The sequence below is a fragment of the Zootoca vivipara genome, chromosome 10 (assembly GCF_963506605.1).
Source record: "Zootoca vivipara chromosome 10, rZooViv1.1, whole genome shotgun sequence".
In the NCBI taxonomy this organism is placed as follows: Eukaryota; Metazoa; Chordata; class Lepidosauria; order Squamata; family Lacertidae; genus Zootoca; species Zootoca vivipara.
Genome location: NC_083285.1, coordinates 43,789,529 through 43,806,826, shown reverse-complemented (window position 1 = coordinate 43,806,826; position 17,298 = coordinate 43,789,529). Strand labels below are relative to the sequence as shown.

Below are 17,298 nucleotides of genomic sequence, written 5' to 3'. Positions count from 1 at the left end.
CCTCACTTCCTTCCACCATCTTCAGAAGATTCATGTCAGCAGCACCCAGAACCCCTGTGAACAGGGCAGTCTCGAGCAGGTCGCGCGCCCTGGTGCTGAGGGGCGGAAATCGCTCCGGCGCAGGGCGCAGCACCCTGCCTACCGGCCCACCGCCCTCACACCCCGCACCCGGGACTCTACCTAGAGCCGGCCCTGCCTGTGAAAGCCTTTTCAGACAGGGTGCCCTCCAATTATTGTTGGGACAGCTGGCATAGGAGTAAGGTGGATGGGCTTCTGATTAGAATTGCTGGCTCCACCCTTCAGGACAACCATGGGTCGAGCACTGGAGATTATATACAATGGCATCAATTGTGTGCTTGGGATGTTACATGTGCACTACATATGCAATTCCTGTCATGTCTACAAAATAGTCAAAGGCCTGGAAACGATGCCTCATGAGGAACGGCTTAGGGAGCTGGGTATGTTTACCCTGGAGAAGAGAAGGTTAAGGGGTGATATGATAGCCACGTTCAAATATATTAAAGGATGTCATATAGAGGAGGGAGAAAGGCTGTTTTCTGCTGCTCCAGAGAAGCGGACATGGAGCAATGGATTCAAACTACAAAAAAAGAAGATTCCACCTAAACATTAGGAAGAACTTCCTGACAGTAAGAGCTGTTCGGCAGTGGAATTTGCTGCCAAGGAGTGTGGTGGGGTCTCCTTCTTTGGAGGTCTTTAAGCAGAGGCTTAGACAGGCATATGTCAAGAATGCTTTGATGGTGTTTCCTGCTTGGCAGGGGGTTGGACTAGATGGCCCTTGTGGTCTCTTCCAACTCTATGATTCTATGATTCAATGTACACAAGAGTCCTTGTGCAGGTGTTCTTCTCTACATGTGGTCCTTGGGCATGCTGAGGAGGCGAAGTCAACAGGCACAATCTTAGTTTCCAGGTGTACATCAAACATCTCCATAGGGCTACTGATGGACCAACATGGTGGACACAAATATTCACCTCTCACCTGTCAGCTAACATTGCCACTCACCATGGAAAGCTTGCACATACTTGTTACCCAGGTACACCAGATTCTCCAGAGCCGGGTTAAACTGTTCCAGGATGCTCTGTTAGCCATCCACGTGAAGGAAGGATTTAAAAAACAAAACACATACAACAGCGAATTAGCATGGCTCTCAAATCATCTGAGGAAACCTTTTCGGTGGCAACACTCCCTATGGCAGGGGTAGCCAATGTGGTGCCTGCCAGATGTTGCTGGACTCCAGCTCCCATCATCCTTGATCCTTGGGCCATGCTGGCTGGGCTGATGTGAGCTGGAGTCCAGTAAAAACAGAAAGGCACCTCAATGGCTTCGCTAACCTTGGCAGCAAATTGGAAACACCCACTTTTTGGAACAGGCTATTGCAGAGTTATGAAAAATTCAGAGGAAGGCAACCGAAATGATCAGCACTGGAGGCTTTTCCGTGTAGAGGAAGGCAAGTAAGACAGAACTCTGTTCTAAACGTAAAACAACAGATTGTCGCCTGCAACTAACTGTTTCAGCTCAGCTAGGCCAAATAGTGTAGAAATAGCAAATAGCAATAACCCCAGGATGATTGAAATGCAAAGAATAGAAGTGTTATGTCCATTGCCACCCCACTGAACAGCTAGATAGCAACCTTCTTCTTTTCAGATATTGCCCACCCTGGCATCTCCTCTGCTGCAGCCTCTCTCATGTGCCGCATCTTTAAGCCTGAAGTCCAAGTCTGTCTTGAATTGGATCGAATTCCCTCATGGAAGGAGTCCTGTGTGAGCCTTGTGTTAAACAGCAAAAAGCAGGACACCCAACTTCTGCTTCTTCCAACTTAAGGAGAGCCACTTTACATATTATGCAGCAATTGTGAGTCTCATGACTACACCAGAGTGAAAAGCAGTGGCATGTTCTGAAATATGCTATGTACCCATGTTGGGGCCTGTGGCTTGAGAGCTCTCTAGGACACAGCCAGGAGTGTTTAGGAAGGGCGCCCACCTCCAGTCGCTCCATGCTTGCTTGGAAACTCTAGTATAATGGCAGTGAATATTAATGCTACATAACGGGTGAAGCAGCTATCAATTTGTCCGCAAACCAGATCAGGTTAAGAGCCTCTTTCAGTGCAAGCGCCACGTGGTTTGTGCTGTCACAGATTGTAGCGACTGCCTGTTCCGGGTTCAAAATCCATATCCCTTGGAAGTGAGGGAGATAAATTAGAGGTTGTAGATAATACAATGGTAAGAGAAAAGCATAGTTAGAAGTTGATAAATTTATTAAGAAGTAAGATATAGATAGAATATAAAAGGATGAGATGTATAAGATAGAAAAAATAAGGAAATATTAAAGTTATAGGTAGAATATATATAAGATTTAGACTTTACTACAGAGGTGAAGTTAAGAATCGCAGAAGGAGAGGGAACGAGGAAGTCATTAGATTGGAAATAAGTGCTATAAGTTAGAATTTTTGTTTTTTCTTGTTTTTTATATTTTTTGCATTCTTGTATTTTTTGTATTTTATTTTTGTTTTGCTTGATGTGGGTGTGTATTTTTTGTATGTTTTGTTGTTTGAAAATCCTTAATAAATACATTATTAAAAACAAAAACAAAATCCATATCCCTTGAATTTGTGCCATCTGGACCAGAGATGTTAAGAATCGAGCAAATTTCCCTATTTATTTCCCCCCAGTGCCAGATCTTTGGTTCCTTTTTATCCCTCTCTTGTGCAACCCCTCATTAAGGAACGTCTTTCTAATTCACATTCCCTTCAGCCAATCCATAGTAGTTCTTATGTTGCAGAACACGCACACAAGGAACCAAGCCTCACCTTGTAGATAGAGATGGTAGATCTGTAGGACTGCTCCATCCCCTTGAGTGTTTAACAACCACCCAAGAGTTCCTCCCAAGGATCGGAAATGCTGAGAAGGTCTGCAGTCCTCAGGAACATGTATGAATCCAGTTCCACACCCCCTAAGCCTCCTCTCTAACACCACAGAAGAGACGGCACACTTACTTTGAAAAGAAAAACACTGCTAGTGGGGGTTTAATAATTCACCAGCCAGGATGTTAGAACTTGATCCTTAAGTGTAACCAGATACCAGGTAGGGAGGAATCCTGCTATAGCCATGAAGGTCATGTGACGTCACCCTCAATTATTTATTGCCAGTTTCAATATACAGCTCCCTGCATATAGCACTGTATGATCGAGTTGACCGTCGTCTTGGGTGAAACAACTGCATAAGGCTGCCACCCACCCACCCACCCACAACACGCCTATCTCTTGAAATACAGAATGCATAGGGATCAGCTATACTGTAAATGTCCTCTTTTGTGATCCACTGTTGTCCACAAGTGTCGCAATCTCTTTCATGTGGTTCTAGAACCAATGTTATAGACATGGGCATCCAATAGGAATATTTATGAGGGAGCATCCATGAGGAAGGAGTAAAATACTGAAAGCAGGGAGCAGGCTAATTTCTCATTAAAAATGAAGAGATTGGTATATGTACTCCCCCCCCCCCTCATACTTCAGGGTCTACAAATGCTAGAAACTTAACTTTAAAAAAGGAAGCAAGCTGGGAATCTGGGGGTTATGGTTCATGCAGGGAGGGACCCCAACATGGATACCCATGGCGTCACCTTGATAAAGCGCTAACTTCAAAAGTAGTGAGATGTTGCCTTACAAAACTTCCCCACTTTTTTATGGAGTTATAATGCCACAACTCAATTTTAACTTGCACAAGTGAACTAAGCAATGACCAGGTACCGTGTTTCTCCGAAAACAAGCCATACCCCAAAAATAAGCCATAGTGATAGGCAGTTTAACCTTGTAGGTTAAACTGTACCATACTTAATAATAATAAAATAAGACATCCCCTGAAAATAAGCCACCGTGTTTTTTTTTTTGAGGAAAAATAAATATAAGACGGTGTCTTATTTTTGGAGAAACACGGTATGTCCACTAGCAAGTCCTATGATAGCAGCCCCTGGTGAAGGTACTGCCACAATATCCATGATGGCCAAATTCACACATGACATTTGTCGTTGCAAGGCACGTAACACAAGGGGGGGGGAGCCAAGGAATGGAAGAAAAACACCAAAGCATGGAAGAAAACATGGAAGAAAAACACCAAAGCGAAGTTAAACATGAGCCAATGAGCTTGCAAGTTTGTGTTAGACCTCAGCCTCATTACATCCCCGCCCTTGGCCACTGCACTCTAAAGGGATAGGGAAAATCTGTAGCCCACTGTCACTGGACTCCCACCAGCCTTGGCCAGTATGGCCAGTGGTCAGGAATGATGGGCATTGTAGTCCAGCAACACCTGAAGTGTTTTAATTCCCCACTCCTGTTCTAAAGCAAGTGGTTAGTGGTTGTTTGTATAAACAGATTCGCTTAAGGACCATGTATGCATATACTGGATCTTGTATCCAAGGGGTCAAACACTGGAAGTGATTCTGAGCGTCAACAGCAAATGGCAGAATCACATTGCTGAAATCTCCATATGAAAACATGACTCCAGTTTTGGGAAAAGCTGGCTTAGATCAGATTCAAGATCAAATTTTGCTTTCATCTCAGTCCTCCATTCCAAGTCATTTAGATGCACCTCCCTCACCTTAGCCCATTTCCTCCTGAATACTCATACGCCGTTCACTCAAACAGTCTATAGGCAGTCGCTATAAACTGGCGAGCTGCAGGCTTGCTATTGGACAGTTACATATAAAACAATCTTCTGTACAAGGACCCTAATTCTATTCTGCATTAAAAAAAAGAGGGAGCTGTGGATGCTGCCAGCAACTGAGAGCACAGAGGGGGCAACTGTCTTCAGTTACGGTTTTGGGTGCGGACTTCAGCTGGAGCATGGGACTGAACCAGCGATGCTGTTCTCGTGGTCTTTCAGAAAGGAGCTTGCACCACCCATGACAACCGCTTGCTCCTTTCCAGAGAAGAGAGTCTCACACTTGGAACACAGAAACAGAGGAAGCTGCATTATACAAGTCAGGCTATTGGTCCATCTAGCTCAGTACTGTCTACACTGTCTGGCAGCAGCTCTCCGGGGTTTCAGACAAGAGGTCTCTCCCACTCGCACCTAGAGATGCTGGGAATTGAACCTGGAACTTCTGCATCCAAAGCAAACCCTCTGCCACCAAGCTACAGCCCTTTAAGCTGTATTAAGTTCAAGCGCAAGTCAGTTTTCGCATCACACATTTCCTTTTATTCAACATTGTGTCAGTTTCACGAAGACATCAGAGTCTATTAACATCACTACAGTTCTGAGTTACATTTATACAAACTAAGAGTGATTTACAAAAATGGGGCAGAGGGGCGGGAGAAACACCAATTAGATTTCACATTCTCCAGGACATTTTTTCTGTAGTTCCAGTACAGTCTATTAAAGTAGTCAAAATGCAAGAATAGTGGCAGTGTTTGCACATTATGGGAACCAGATGTAACATCTTATCCCTAGAGCGCAGAAGGTTCCTTGCACTTTGTTCTTCCCCCAGTGGGAGCGACAAACCACGATCCCTGGGCTCAAGGACCGTGGTTCATTTCACTCCATACAAAGTAAGATGTCAAGTCAAGCCTTGCTCTGGGCTTACCAATCACAAATCGCTTGAGTGACACAAACAAATCATCCCAGGTTTGGATGCACTGCTAAGCCAAGGATTGTGGTTTGCTGCTGCTCCTAGTGGCTAGAAGGGAAGAGCAAAGTGGAAGGCAAACCATTAACCACGGTTTATTGTGACATGCAAACTGAGCCAATAGGTTACTGTTAGCAGCACTTTTTTGGGGGGGGGGAGGCAGCAGCACTGATGGGGGTGTGTGACTCTAGTAAGGAAACAAATATATGGGAGAACAGGAAAAAACGGACCCTGGAATGTGTGCCTGACCATTGGATCTGACAACTAAAGGTCGCCTCGCTAACTCAAGTTTAATTTTTGATCCCCTGTACACTGTCTATTCTGGTTAAGGAAGTTCTTCATAAGTGGGGAGAAAAAGCCTTCCACACCGCTGCTGGTGGGCAAATACTGTCTGAAATCATTTGTCAAACCCAGCCCATCCTTCCTGCTCTCACCTCTCCGCCACTCGGATCAAGCGAGGAGGAACTGGAAAGGAGGAAGCAAAAAACAACCAGGAAAGGGCACGGGGGAAGAGAAACAAGCAATTCAATTTGTTTTAACTGCTCATGTATGATTTTGGACAGCAAGGCACATTAGTCAAACCCAGCATGTCAGACACTGCATCTGGCTCAATATGCCCAGAAGTAGCAGAGATAGTCCAACTCTGGTCAGTTAGATCCCATGTTATCACACACAAGCCAAGCGAAACGAAACGTAGTGAGCCCCTTCCAGGCAGCTGGTGTACTGGAATCAGGCATCCCGGAAAGAACAGCCACAGCAAGTACGTGAACTGGGCAAGCTGAAAAGACGTTTCGGTGGGTGCAGCCCTCCGATTCTTCCAGTCGGTTTCTTGCCATGAATAGAAGGGGCAAGCCAGAGGCCAGCGGAATCTACCACTCCTTGCTGAGAATCCAGGGTCGCTGCGGCAGGGAGGCATGGCAGAGCTGCAAAGCATCATGGAACCAGGAGCATATCTAGCAGCTGTTGAAATTCTGCCCAGTTTTTGAAAATGTACATCTGAGTTTCCCAGAGAAGGTTCACCAGGATCACATCGCTCACCTCATCCAGCATCACATCCAACTCCAAAGGAGGGTTGAACCTGCAGGTGCCAAGAATGTGTTAGGGTGTTGCGAGATGGGAACGAGGGCAAGAGTTTTGCCTATGCCTGGCAACTGGAGATGAAAAGGCAAGTCTCCAAGATAGAAGGCAGAGGCAATGGAAAACAAGGCAGAAAACCCAATACTCAAGAGAATGCTATGGTGCAGCAGAGATTCAGTTAGAGATCCCCAAAGTGCAACGGGTGCAAGGCACTGACAATCTCAAATCAGGGGCCCCGGCAGGCAAACTCTTTGGACACCTTTAACTCCGTGGCATTTTGCCAGGTGCAGTCACATCGGCGCTTTCAGTTTCCTTTCTTTTGCTCTCAGGTGCAACTGATACAGCTGGCCAGGAAGAGGTATCGCAGCCTCCTACTTGACATGCCCAAGCTGACTTAGTAGCTTGATCAGGTGATGGAAGGGGCCAGTGGGGTTTTTGCTTTCCCCATAAATCCGCCGTGCCTGCCCCAGTTCTTCAGCCTGAGCCATTCTCCACAGTTAAGGACTAAGCTCTTGACTCACCCAAACCCTCCCCCTTCTCTCCAGACTTATCTTCTCAGTTAACACCGACCACCTCTCTGGCACGGTTAGGTAATTTTAAACTCTGGACTTAATGGTTTTACATTCCTTCTCCTTCCTGTTCTTCAGATGGTAAGACACATTACTTCATGAGCACTGTTGCTCTTGGGAGGCCCTTACTATGCTTCTGCCCCAAAGTCTTTCTGCCTGCTTCCAAGTTCACTCCTCGACTGCACCTCCATATAATGCAACCCAGATCACTTTCACTCTGCCTAAACCTGCCATCAAAGTGCTGCGAGGAAAGGACTCACCTGTGTTGCACAGGTGTCCCAACTGCACAAACCCCCTACATATAAGCAGGGGCTTCTGTGTTAAGAATTTTGCTGCACAGAACAGCGTGCAATGTGTGGGCACCAAAACAATGCTGTAGAACAAAGTGCAAAAGGTGTGTGTGTTTGTGTGTGTGTGTGTGTGTTAACGTGGCACAGGGCACCGCTGAAATTTGAGGGCCCAAAGTCTGCCACTGAATAAGGTTCTGCTGTTAGCTTACATAATTAGCAGAGGCACAATCCTAACCTGCTTTAGTATAACAGAGGATTCTGCTTTACCTAGTCAAACCTTTGATCCATCTAGCTAAATGTGCTCTACAATGACCAGCAGTGGTTCTACAGGGTTTGGGAAGGGGGTTTGGTCTCTCTCAGCCCTTAACTGGAGATGCCAGGGATCAAACCTGGGACTTTCTGTGTGCAAACCACCCACCCATGCAGTCTCCGAGAACTGGATATTCAAGGGTTCCAGCCACCGTGCTCTTTCCAACCTGCATAGAACATCAAGGTAGACAAGTCCTGTACCTGACATAATGGGCATCTATCATCTCACACCAGGCTCTTGCACGGGTCACACATGGCCCATCTGGATCAGTGCACTGCAAAGAGACATCAATGCAATTAGGAAGTGTTCCATCCTACGACTCAAATACCCAGGACTACAAGGTAAAAGAAGTCTAAGACAAAACAGGCATGTATTGCACAAATATGGCTTAGAGGGGGAAGTTTCTCCTAAACACAACGCTTCTAAGAAAATGCACTGTTTTCCCTACGTAGAAACAGAATTGGGTTTTTTTCAGAGCCTTCATAATACTCATAATATTTTAACGTCTGTATTGTGGCAGCAACTTGCAGATTGGGTCATGAGGGAATACCTCAGAGTCCATTCACTTCAGCCAAATTTGTCCATGCGAGTCTACAGTGGTTGTGCTTGCATGTCACATTAAAGCAGGGGTAGCCAGCACGATACCCTCCAGATGTTGCTTTGAGACTTCCCCGTGGTTCATAAAAATTTGTTGAATATATTGGGGTTGAGAGGGCTCCTCCAAATCAATGAATCGACTTTCCTTAGCAATGAAACCCTTATAATAGGATCTGGAGAAGGGCCTGGAGATCAGTGGTGGGATGTCTGATTTGCATACAGAAGCTCTTGGGTCCAGTCTCCATCATCTCTAAGCAGGGTTGTGATTGTCTCCATCCGAAACCCTACAAGGCAATTCCTTCACATGTATTGGGAGTCTGAGCTGCTAAACATATTGCTACCTTCCCATCCCCACCAAATGGAGATGTTCTCTGCTAACATCTGGTTGTTCCATTCCACTGATCCATCCACATCTAATACTCACGCAGTCCACCACCAGCTTGCCCAGTTCTTTAGCCCCATAGACAGTCTTGGCCAGTTCCCAAGGGTTTGAGGGGCGGAAGACATCCACTGAGCTCACAGGGACCTGTGGTGCCTTCCCAGTCCCGAAAGAGACCACCACTCCCAGCTTTTTCACCTTGTGACCCTCACCCTGGAAGAATGGGAGGCAAAGATCATCGATTAGCAAAGCTGAACCTATTCCAAAGCTGTTTTTTGTCATCTTTTAAAGGGTTAACACCTAGTTTTACTGCTGCCAATTTTAGTGTGCAGTGTATTTTACACTTGGTGCTGTTGTAGGGGTTTTGTTTGTTTTTTACTGCATTATGTTATTTGCTGCTAAAAACCGGTTGCCCCATCTGTACTTTGTATTGACTATGATTATGTTGCATGCTGCTCTGGGTGCTTTTAGCAAAGGAGGAAATGCTTCTTCTGTAGGAGCGGGCCACAACCCAAGAATTTTAAGGGCAATGAGGAGTGCCATTTAAGCTTACATTCTGGATTAAGATTTTGTTGCACTCATTGATCTCAGCCATGGCATCCAAGGTGGGGTTGTTGGCCAGCAGACCTCCATCCAGAAAGCGCCCAAAGGGCCGAAAATACGTTGGGGCAGCTCCGCTGGAACGAGCAGCCTGCCACATCAGCTGATCTGTGAGGGGGAAACAAAGAAAGATGTGTCTTTCCTTCCACATACTAAACTATGTGCATCTAGCTGATTGCTAGGACAAGATCTGCTGCTACTAAGAATGCACATAGTACTACAGGGCAGGGTGGGGAGTCTGTGCCCCTCTAGATGTTGCAAGACTACAGGTCCCATCATCCCTGACCACTGGCCATGATTGCTGGGCCTGATGTTAGTCCAACAGTATCTAGAGGCTCACAGGTTCCCCATCCCTGCGTTAGAGGTTCGAAAAGCTTAAATCTCTCAATAATCCACATAAGAACAATCTCTAAAGCAGGCATCCCCAAACTGCAGCCCGCCAGATGTTTTGGCCTACAGCTCCCATGATCCCTAGCTAACAGGACCAGTGGTCAGGGACGATGGGAATTGTAGTCCAAAACATCTGGAGGGCCGGAGTTTGGGGATGCCTGATCTAAAGCATGTTTGCATTATTATCCCCATATGAAAGATGGGAGAGCGGAGGCCGAAAGACCCCTATTCAGCTGTGAGTTCTCCAGTGCCCAAGTGACAAAGTGGATCACATCCAAATGACTAAGCAAACACCAAGGGTTCAGAGAACTTTCACAGTGACAGCCTAGGAAACCTTTTAAAGGCGGCAACAGCAAATAAGGACCAGGAAACAATCAGAAGCATGAAACAGACTGGCCAGAAGTGGCGTAAGAGACAAACTCTGATGCTAGAACAACAGCTGGCAAAAGCTCATGGACAGAGAGGAGAAAAGGATGAACGACTGTGATTGCACACATTTACAACACAAAAAAGTAGGAGAGGACTGACTGTGCCAGCCAATATCACAAATACCTTTCCTGCACAAAGTGAAATGAAGGCAGGGAATATGTTGATTGGAACGTGCACAGCTGGATTCCAAAAATACAAGATAAATCCATAGGTAGATTTTTAGCCCAGACAAATGAGGGAACACAATCACATTTCTGAGACTGCACCTAAACCATTGGAGAAAGAATAGCAGAGGATGGGTCACTAATCCCGCCCTGCATAGTATGCTTCTACTGTGGTACCAAGTACTGCTGGCCACTATTGAACAGAAAGAACCTCTGAGAAGAGAGGAATAGGTACACTGTTGCATTCACAATTCCACAGGGTTTATTTTGTTGCAAGTACACAAGCTAGGGAGACTGTTCCAACTTCACCCAAGACATGATCCATGCTATATGGAGATCATCGTAACATATATGATCAGTATTGCTTGGAGACCACGCACACACACAAAAGACAAGGAAGGGGGAGGAAGCATCCTTGAGTAGGAGCTTGCTTTTCTGCAACAAGCAACTTGACTCCACAAGAGCGCTGTGCAAGCGAGTCTTTTACCTTCTGGCCTGGTCAACGCTTGAAACAAAGCCGAGGACTTGTACTGGGATTTGCCTCTTCCTTCTGGAGGGTTGTAATTCCGGAACAGGTGGAGCTCAGCAGGCTGCCGGTCGCATAGCGTCGCTGTCAACATGAGTCTGTAAGGGGTTTTTGAGGAATGAAGACAAGATTTCAGCTTGGCTGTAAGGGGAGGAGGGTACAGAGAAGGTACCAGCTTCGATTCCTGGCATCTCCAGTTAAAGGATCTCAGGATCTGTTGCTCCAGAGACCAGAACTAGAACCAGTGGGCGGAAATGGCAGGGAAGCAAATGTCCAGCTGAACGTAAGGAGATTTCCAATGATAAGAGTTATTTGACATGGAACCATCTCCTTGGGAGGTAGTGAAGGCTCCACTGGAGATAGTTGGCCATACAGGCTAGAATTGATTACCTGTGCTTAAATTATTATATCTTTTGGAGGAGAGATTCCCCGCTATGTCACACACAGAACAGAAACAGACCCAATGTTGGAAGGACGGTATCCAACGCCTCTTGTCCCAATACCAATTACAAGATTTTCAGGTGACTATGAAGATGGACAAGAGGCACTCGAGAGATTGTCTCTTTGGGTCCAATGCAGAAAGGCATCTAACCATGATGGCTTCTACCAAGAGTTCACCATGGTTCCCACTTATTAAAACGGAGCATACCCGGGCCAGTTTCTTCCTGTCAAAGCTCCCACTTGCCGTGCTTAGAATCGCTTTCACAGAATTACGATTCCAATCGATGCCCTCGGCGGTGTTGGATGGACGCTACGGCAAAGTACATTATGAAGAGAGACTTTGTCTGTGTGGGCAACCCTGTGGCGAGGACTTGTGCCACTATTTATTGCAGTGCTCATTATATACAGACCCAAGAGACCGATTCACACAAAAAACCCTGTTTCCGAATGGAACTCACTTGAATAGGGTGGAAAGGGTGAAATGGCTGCTGAGCGATACGGATGACTTTGTAACTTATAAAGTAGCACTCTAAGCATTGGCAGCTAAGAAGATCAGGAAGAAATAACTAGATAAGATAGCAGTCAACTGCAAAGGGGATTCGGATACTGTATTTAATCTGGCACATTTTACTAGAGAATCTTCTGCTATTCTATTTTATGCAACAAACAATCTTCGTAGTTGTGACCGTGGTTTACATTGTATGTGTGGTGCCTGAAGGTTTTTGTGGTTATTGCTGTTTTTCCTTTCGTTATTTTTCTGAATGATGCCATGGCCTATGGCTAGCGCAATAGAAGTTGTTGTTGTTGTTGTTGTTGATGATGATGATGATAGTTGGCCATCTGTGTCAGCAATGCTGTAGTGGCAGCCTGAACAGGGAATTGAGCTCAATAACCTCCGAGGCCCTTCCATCTTTATGATTCCTGTGACTTTGGGCCTAACTACCAACCACAGTAGACAAGCCAATACTGGGTTAGACAGACTCAGCACATGGCACCTTCACACATTATTATTATTATTTTATTATTTATACCCCGCCCATCTGGCTGGGTTTCCCCCACCACTCTAGGCGGCTTCCAACAAATACCAAAATACATTAAAATATCACAGATTAAAAACTTCCCTAAACAGGGCTGCCTTTAGGTGTTTTCTAAATGTCAGGTAGTTGTTTATCTCCTTGACCTCTGATGGAAGGGCGTTCCACAGGGCGGGCGCCACTACCGAGAAGGCCCTCTGCCTGGTTCCCTGTAGCTTTCCTTCGCGCAGTGAGGGAACCGCCAGAAGGCCCTTGGCACTCAGCCCTCGGCGGTGTCTGGGCTGAACAATGGGGGTGGAGACGCTCCTTCAGGTATACCAGACCGAGGCCGTTTAGGGCTTTAAAGGTCAACACCAACACTTTGAATTGTGCTCGGAAACGTACTGGGAGCCAATGTAGGTCTCTTAGGACCGGTGTTATGTGGTCTTGGCGGACGCTCCCAGTCACCAGTCTAGCTGCCACATTCTGGATTAATTGCAGTTTCCGGGTCACCTTCAAAGGTAGCCCCACGTAGAGCGCATTGCAGTAGTCCAAGCGGGAGATAACTAGAGCATGCACCACTCTGGTGAGACAGTCTGCGGGCAGGTAGGGTCTCAGCCTGTGTACCAGATGGAGCTGGTAGACAGCCGCCCTGTACACAAAATTAACCTGTGTCTCCATGGACAGCTGTGAGTCTAAAATGACTCCCAGACTGCGCACCTGGTCCTTCAAGGGCACAGTTATCCCATTCAGGACCAGGGAGTCCCCCACACCCACCCGCCCCTTGTCCCCCCAAAACAGTACTTCTGTCTTGTCAGGATTCAACTTCAATCTGTTAGCCGCCATCCATCCTCCAATCGCCTCCAGACACTCACAGAGGACCTTCACCACCTTCACTGGTTCTGATTTGAAAGAGAGGTAGAGCTGGGTATCATCTGCATACTGATGAACACCCAGTCCAAACCCCCTGATGATCTCTCCCAGCAGCTGCATATAGATGTTAAAAAGCATGGGGGAGAGGACAGAACCCCGAGGCACCCCACAAGTGAGAGCCCAGGGGTCTGAGCACTCATCCCCCACCACCACTTTCTGAACACGGCCCAGGAGGAAGGAGCGGAACCACTGCATGACAGTGCCCCCAGCTCCCAACCCCTCTAGACGGTCCAGAAGGATGTTATGGTCGATGGTGTCAAAAGCCGCTGAGAGATCCAGCAGAACTAGGAAACAGCTCTCACCTTTGTCCCTAGCCCGCCAGAGATCATCAACCAGTGCGACCAAGGCAGTTTCAGTCCCATGATGAGGCCTGAACCCCGACTGGAAGGGATCCAAATGGTCCGCTTCTTCCAGGCATGCCTGGAGTTGTTCAGCAACCACTCGCTCAATCACCTTGCCCAAGAATGGAATATTTGAGACTGGGCGATCGTTGGCCATATTGGCCGCATCTAAAGATGGTTTTTTAAGAAGCGGTTTAATAACTGCCTCTTTCAGCAGTTGTGGGAAGGCTCCCTCACAGAGAGAAGCATTCACCACCCCGCAAAGTCCATCGCCCAGCCCTTCCCGGCTAGCTTTTATAAGCCAGGATGGGCAAGGATCAAGGAGACAGGTGGTTGGTTTTACTCGTCCAAGCAGCCTGTCCACATCCTTGGAGGTAACAGATTGAAATTGATCCCACACAACTTGACCAGACAGCATTCTAGCACTCCCCCGCCCCTGCCCTGCTCCCACGGTGGCGTCTTATTATATTTATATCCCATCTCTCTTCTAGGGGGTTTTAAGGCAGCATCCCCAGGCAATCCTCCCACCTTGGCACTGAAGTGACCCAAACCTGCTTAGATTCAGTACAGTAACAACCCGTCCACCTGACTGGGTTGCCCCAGGCACTCTAAGCGGCTTCCAGCACATATAAAAACATAATATAATTTTAAATATTAAAAACCATGTTATGTGCTTTCTGGTCCTGCCTCAGACAGATGGTCATAGATATGATCTCCCTCCTCCAGGGACAGGAGATCAAGAAGCCAACATGATTAAGCGCAAAGCCAGCATCCCTCTGGTTTTGGCTCAGTGGAGGTCTAGTCCATTAGGGCAATCCTCCTATCCTCAGTCTGGCCTCAGTCAGCCCCCACCTGCCTGCCTTCTGACTTAAAACTCATCCTGGATGTTGGATTCGTTCTTAGTTTCATTCTTGTAGAAAGGAGGGGGGTCGGGGACAATACTAGAATTAGTCAGCATGGCCTGTCATTGGTTTGGAACCGCCTATCACTGGCTCCAGCTCTGCCCCCAGTTGCCCCCCCCCCCCGCCTTCCTCCACACTAGTTGCAAAGGGCACCAGTCACTGCTGTTTTACTTACTTGGGTTGCTTGACATCCGTCATTTTGGTATGCTCTCCAAACTCCTTCTTCAGGAAATCCTCAAGGGGTTCCGATTCATAGGGCCGCGACCCTCGAAACACCTCGTTCTTCATGCGGAAGTACAAGCAGCGCATGTATTCCATTGGCTTTCCTGAGAGGCAGAAGGGAATTAGTGGTGCGCGCGCACACACACACACGATGTTTCCTCCTCCATAATGTTCGAAGGGCATCTGGAGTGCTTGGCAACCCATAAAATAACTTATTGCGAAAACATGAAGGCCCATGTTTTGCTGCAATATACAGGTGAAACTCGGAAACTCGGAAAATTAGAATATTGTCGAAAAGTGCATTTATTTCAGTAATGCAACTTATTATTTTTTATTTTATTTTTTACAAATGCTTTCTTTTGAAAATTCCACTGTAATAAAACAAAGTTACAATAATACAAAAATAAACATCGCTATTGACGATTTGAACTTTAGAAAAAAGACGGCAGTGGACAGTTGCGAGGAATTCTCAATTTCTTGAAGCATGGGAACCCAAATAAAAAATTCTTTAGATGATTTGGCATAACATTCGGTTTGATTGATATATATATGTGTATAATTTGAAATATTGAATGTGATATAATTGGTTTTAATTGGAAAATTAATAAAAATATTTAAAAAATAAAAAATAAACATCGCTATTACTGTACATTTCATTAATAACATTCCATTTATAATTGACCCGCCTAACGACAAATAATTACAATTACAACACATAAAGGCTTGACATATCTTGCTTTGCATGTCATGCATCTATCTCATATATTGGTTTCACCTTTTACTGAAATAAATGCACGATATTCAAATTTTCAGAGTTTCACCTGTACAAAAGCAGCCATAAGGATAGAAAAAGTGGAATAAAGGTTAGTGGAGAAGACATGAAAGAGAAAGGGGAAGAACCACCAAGGAGCAGGGGTATGGTTTATGTGCCTCCCCTGTTTGCAAATTCTGCAAAAATCCCAAGCATTGCAAAACCAGACTAAAGCAAACATTTGGGTAGATTTTGGATCAGAGTCCACACAGTCAGCTTGGCCATGTGGCAGCTTGGGCAGAAATGTGAAACCCGCTTCCAACCATCTCTTGTGAAAAGCTTCTTGAATTATCCATCAAGCCAGTCTTTTCCAACCTGGTGCCCTCCAGATGTTGCTTTACTCATAATCCTCAGCATTTGGCCATGCAGAGGCTGATGGGAGTTGGAAGTCCAATAGCATCCCCCAGCTGCAGTAAGTCAAGGCCATTTCTCTCACAGATGGCAGGAACAGTCTTTTAGGCCAGGAAGATACCCAACACTCATCCTTTCTCTTTCACTCCAGAACTCTTCCCACACCAGGTAGATTTCCTCCTCCACCTGTGGACCCACATGAGCTGCTCTTTCCTTACCTAGTATAACAGACACCGCCAGGATTCCCCCCGTGCTCGTCCCTGCGACCCAGTCAAACAGATCCCGGATGGGACGCCCTGAAGCTTTCTCTAAAGCGATGAGGAACTGGATGAGCACCAGGCCCCGGACACCCCCACCATCCAGACTCAAAAGGCGGTCTTGACTAGAGAAGGGGAGAGGGGAGGGAAGAGGGAAGAGAAGGAGTTTAATGTTCCCAAGGTCATATTCACTCCTAAGATTCAGGTGCCTCATGGAGCAACATCAAAATATCTTCCCTGCCCTAGGTGAGGAAGAACTGTAGTTCTTGAAAGGTATGCTGAGGATCAGGTGTGGGGAACCTCTGGCTCTCCAGATGTTGCTGAACTACAAGTCCCATCATCCCTGACAACTGGTCGTGCTTGCTGGGGCTGGTGGGAGTTGGTAGTTCAGCAATGTTTGGAGGGCCAGATGCAAGCAGGCAGGGAAAAAAAGGGGGTAGGGGTCCCTCCTCTCTGGGCATGCAGTGACCTCATTCACACATTATAGTTTGCATGAACGCACCAAATTGGGGCAACTTCTTCCTTCTGGTGTGTGGGAGAAGCACTCCTGGCTGAACCTAGGATTGTGGCTTGTTTTGCTCCAATTCAACCATAGTCTGTAGCCAAGGTTTGCTCTTGGGTTACAGACCATGATTTGTCTGGAGCAGAAGAAACCCTAAGCCAGGTATCCTAGTTTCATTCTCCTGAATCAGCACACTCAAAGTACACCATTAATTGTGGTTTCATGTGATGTTATGCATACAGGGCTGAGGTCTCCTCTCTGAGTCTTATCATTTTTCACATCAGGACAGAGAATTGCAGACTAGATGAAGTCCATCTTACTAATGACACCCACATACCTTTTTTTCCTCTCGGTGCCAACATCAACTACATCTTGTTTTTTCAGCAAGGTACTAAGTGCTGTAGAGACATGGATGATGTCCTGGAATTCTAGGGAGGCAAGGAAAAGAAAGGCAAATATTCTGTTCAGCAGGATGCTTAGAAATAGGTACAGCAGGCTAGGAATCAGAGTCTAGGAGCTGAGTTCTCCATCACCCCAATGTCCTTATGCAATAGAA

At 46.4% G+C, this 17,298-nt stretch overlaps 2 protein-coding genes across 10 annotated transcripts in view; both read right to left on the bottom strand.

Moving 5' to 3' along the window:
- The window catches only part of BAIAP2L2 (BAR/IMD domain containing adaptor protein 2 like 2), a 28,192-nt gene extending 25,105 nt beyond the window's left edge, over positions 1-3,087 (bottom strand). For 2 of the 3 annotated variants that reach the window (XR_009558278.1, XM_035128364.2), the window contains exons 1-2: positions 2,826-3,087; positions 1,022-1,097 (exon numbers count right to left, since the gene is read on the bottom strand). Coding sequence is in view for 2 of the 3 variants with exons in the window: in XM_035128364.2 (XP_034984255.2) it covers positions 1,022-1,097; positions 2,826-2,864 (115 nt within the window). In the remaining variant the exon portion in view is untranslated. The remainder of the gene's footprint in view (positions 1-1,021; positions 1,098-2,825) is intronic. The other variant, XM_035128363.2, reaches the window with a different exon arrangement.
- A 188-nt stretch (positions 3,088-3,275) lies between these two features.
- PLA2G6 (phospholipase A2 group VI) overlaps positions 3,276-17,298 on the bottom strand; it is a 28,237-nt gene continuing 14,214 nt past the window's right edge. For all 7 annotated transcript variants that reach the window (XM_060279836.1, XM_060279839.1, XM_060279841.1 and 4 more), the window contains 8 exons: positions 17,080-17,170; positions 16,202-16,365; positions 14,775-14,925; positions 10,931-11,067; positions 9,414-9,568; positions 8,906-9,073; positions 8,085-8,158; positions 3,276-6,716 (listed from right to left, as the gene is read on the bottom strand). In XM_060279836.1, coding sequence (XP_060135819.1) covers positions 6,572-6,716; positions 8,085-8,158; positions 8,906-9,073; positions 9,414-9,568; positions 10,931-11,067; positions 14,775-14,925; positions 16,202-16,365; positions 17,080-17,170 — 1,085 coding nt within the window. In that variant the 3' untranslated portion in view covers positions 3,276-6,571. The remainder of the gene's footprint in view (positions 6,717-8,084; positions 8,159-8,905; positions 9,074-9,413; positions 9,569-10,930; positions 11,068-14,774; positions 14,926-16,201; positions 16,366-17,079; positions 17,171-17,298) is intronic.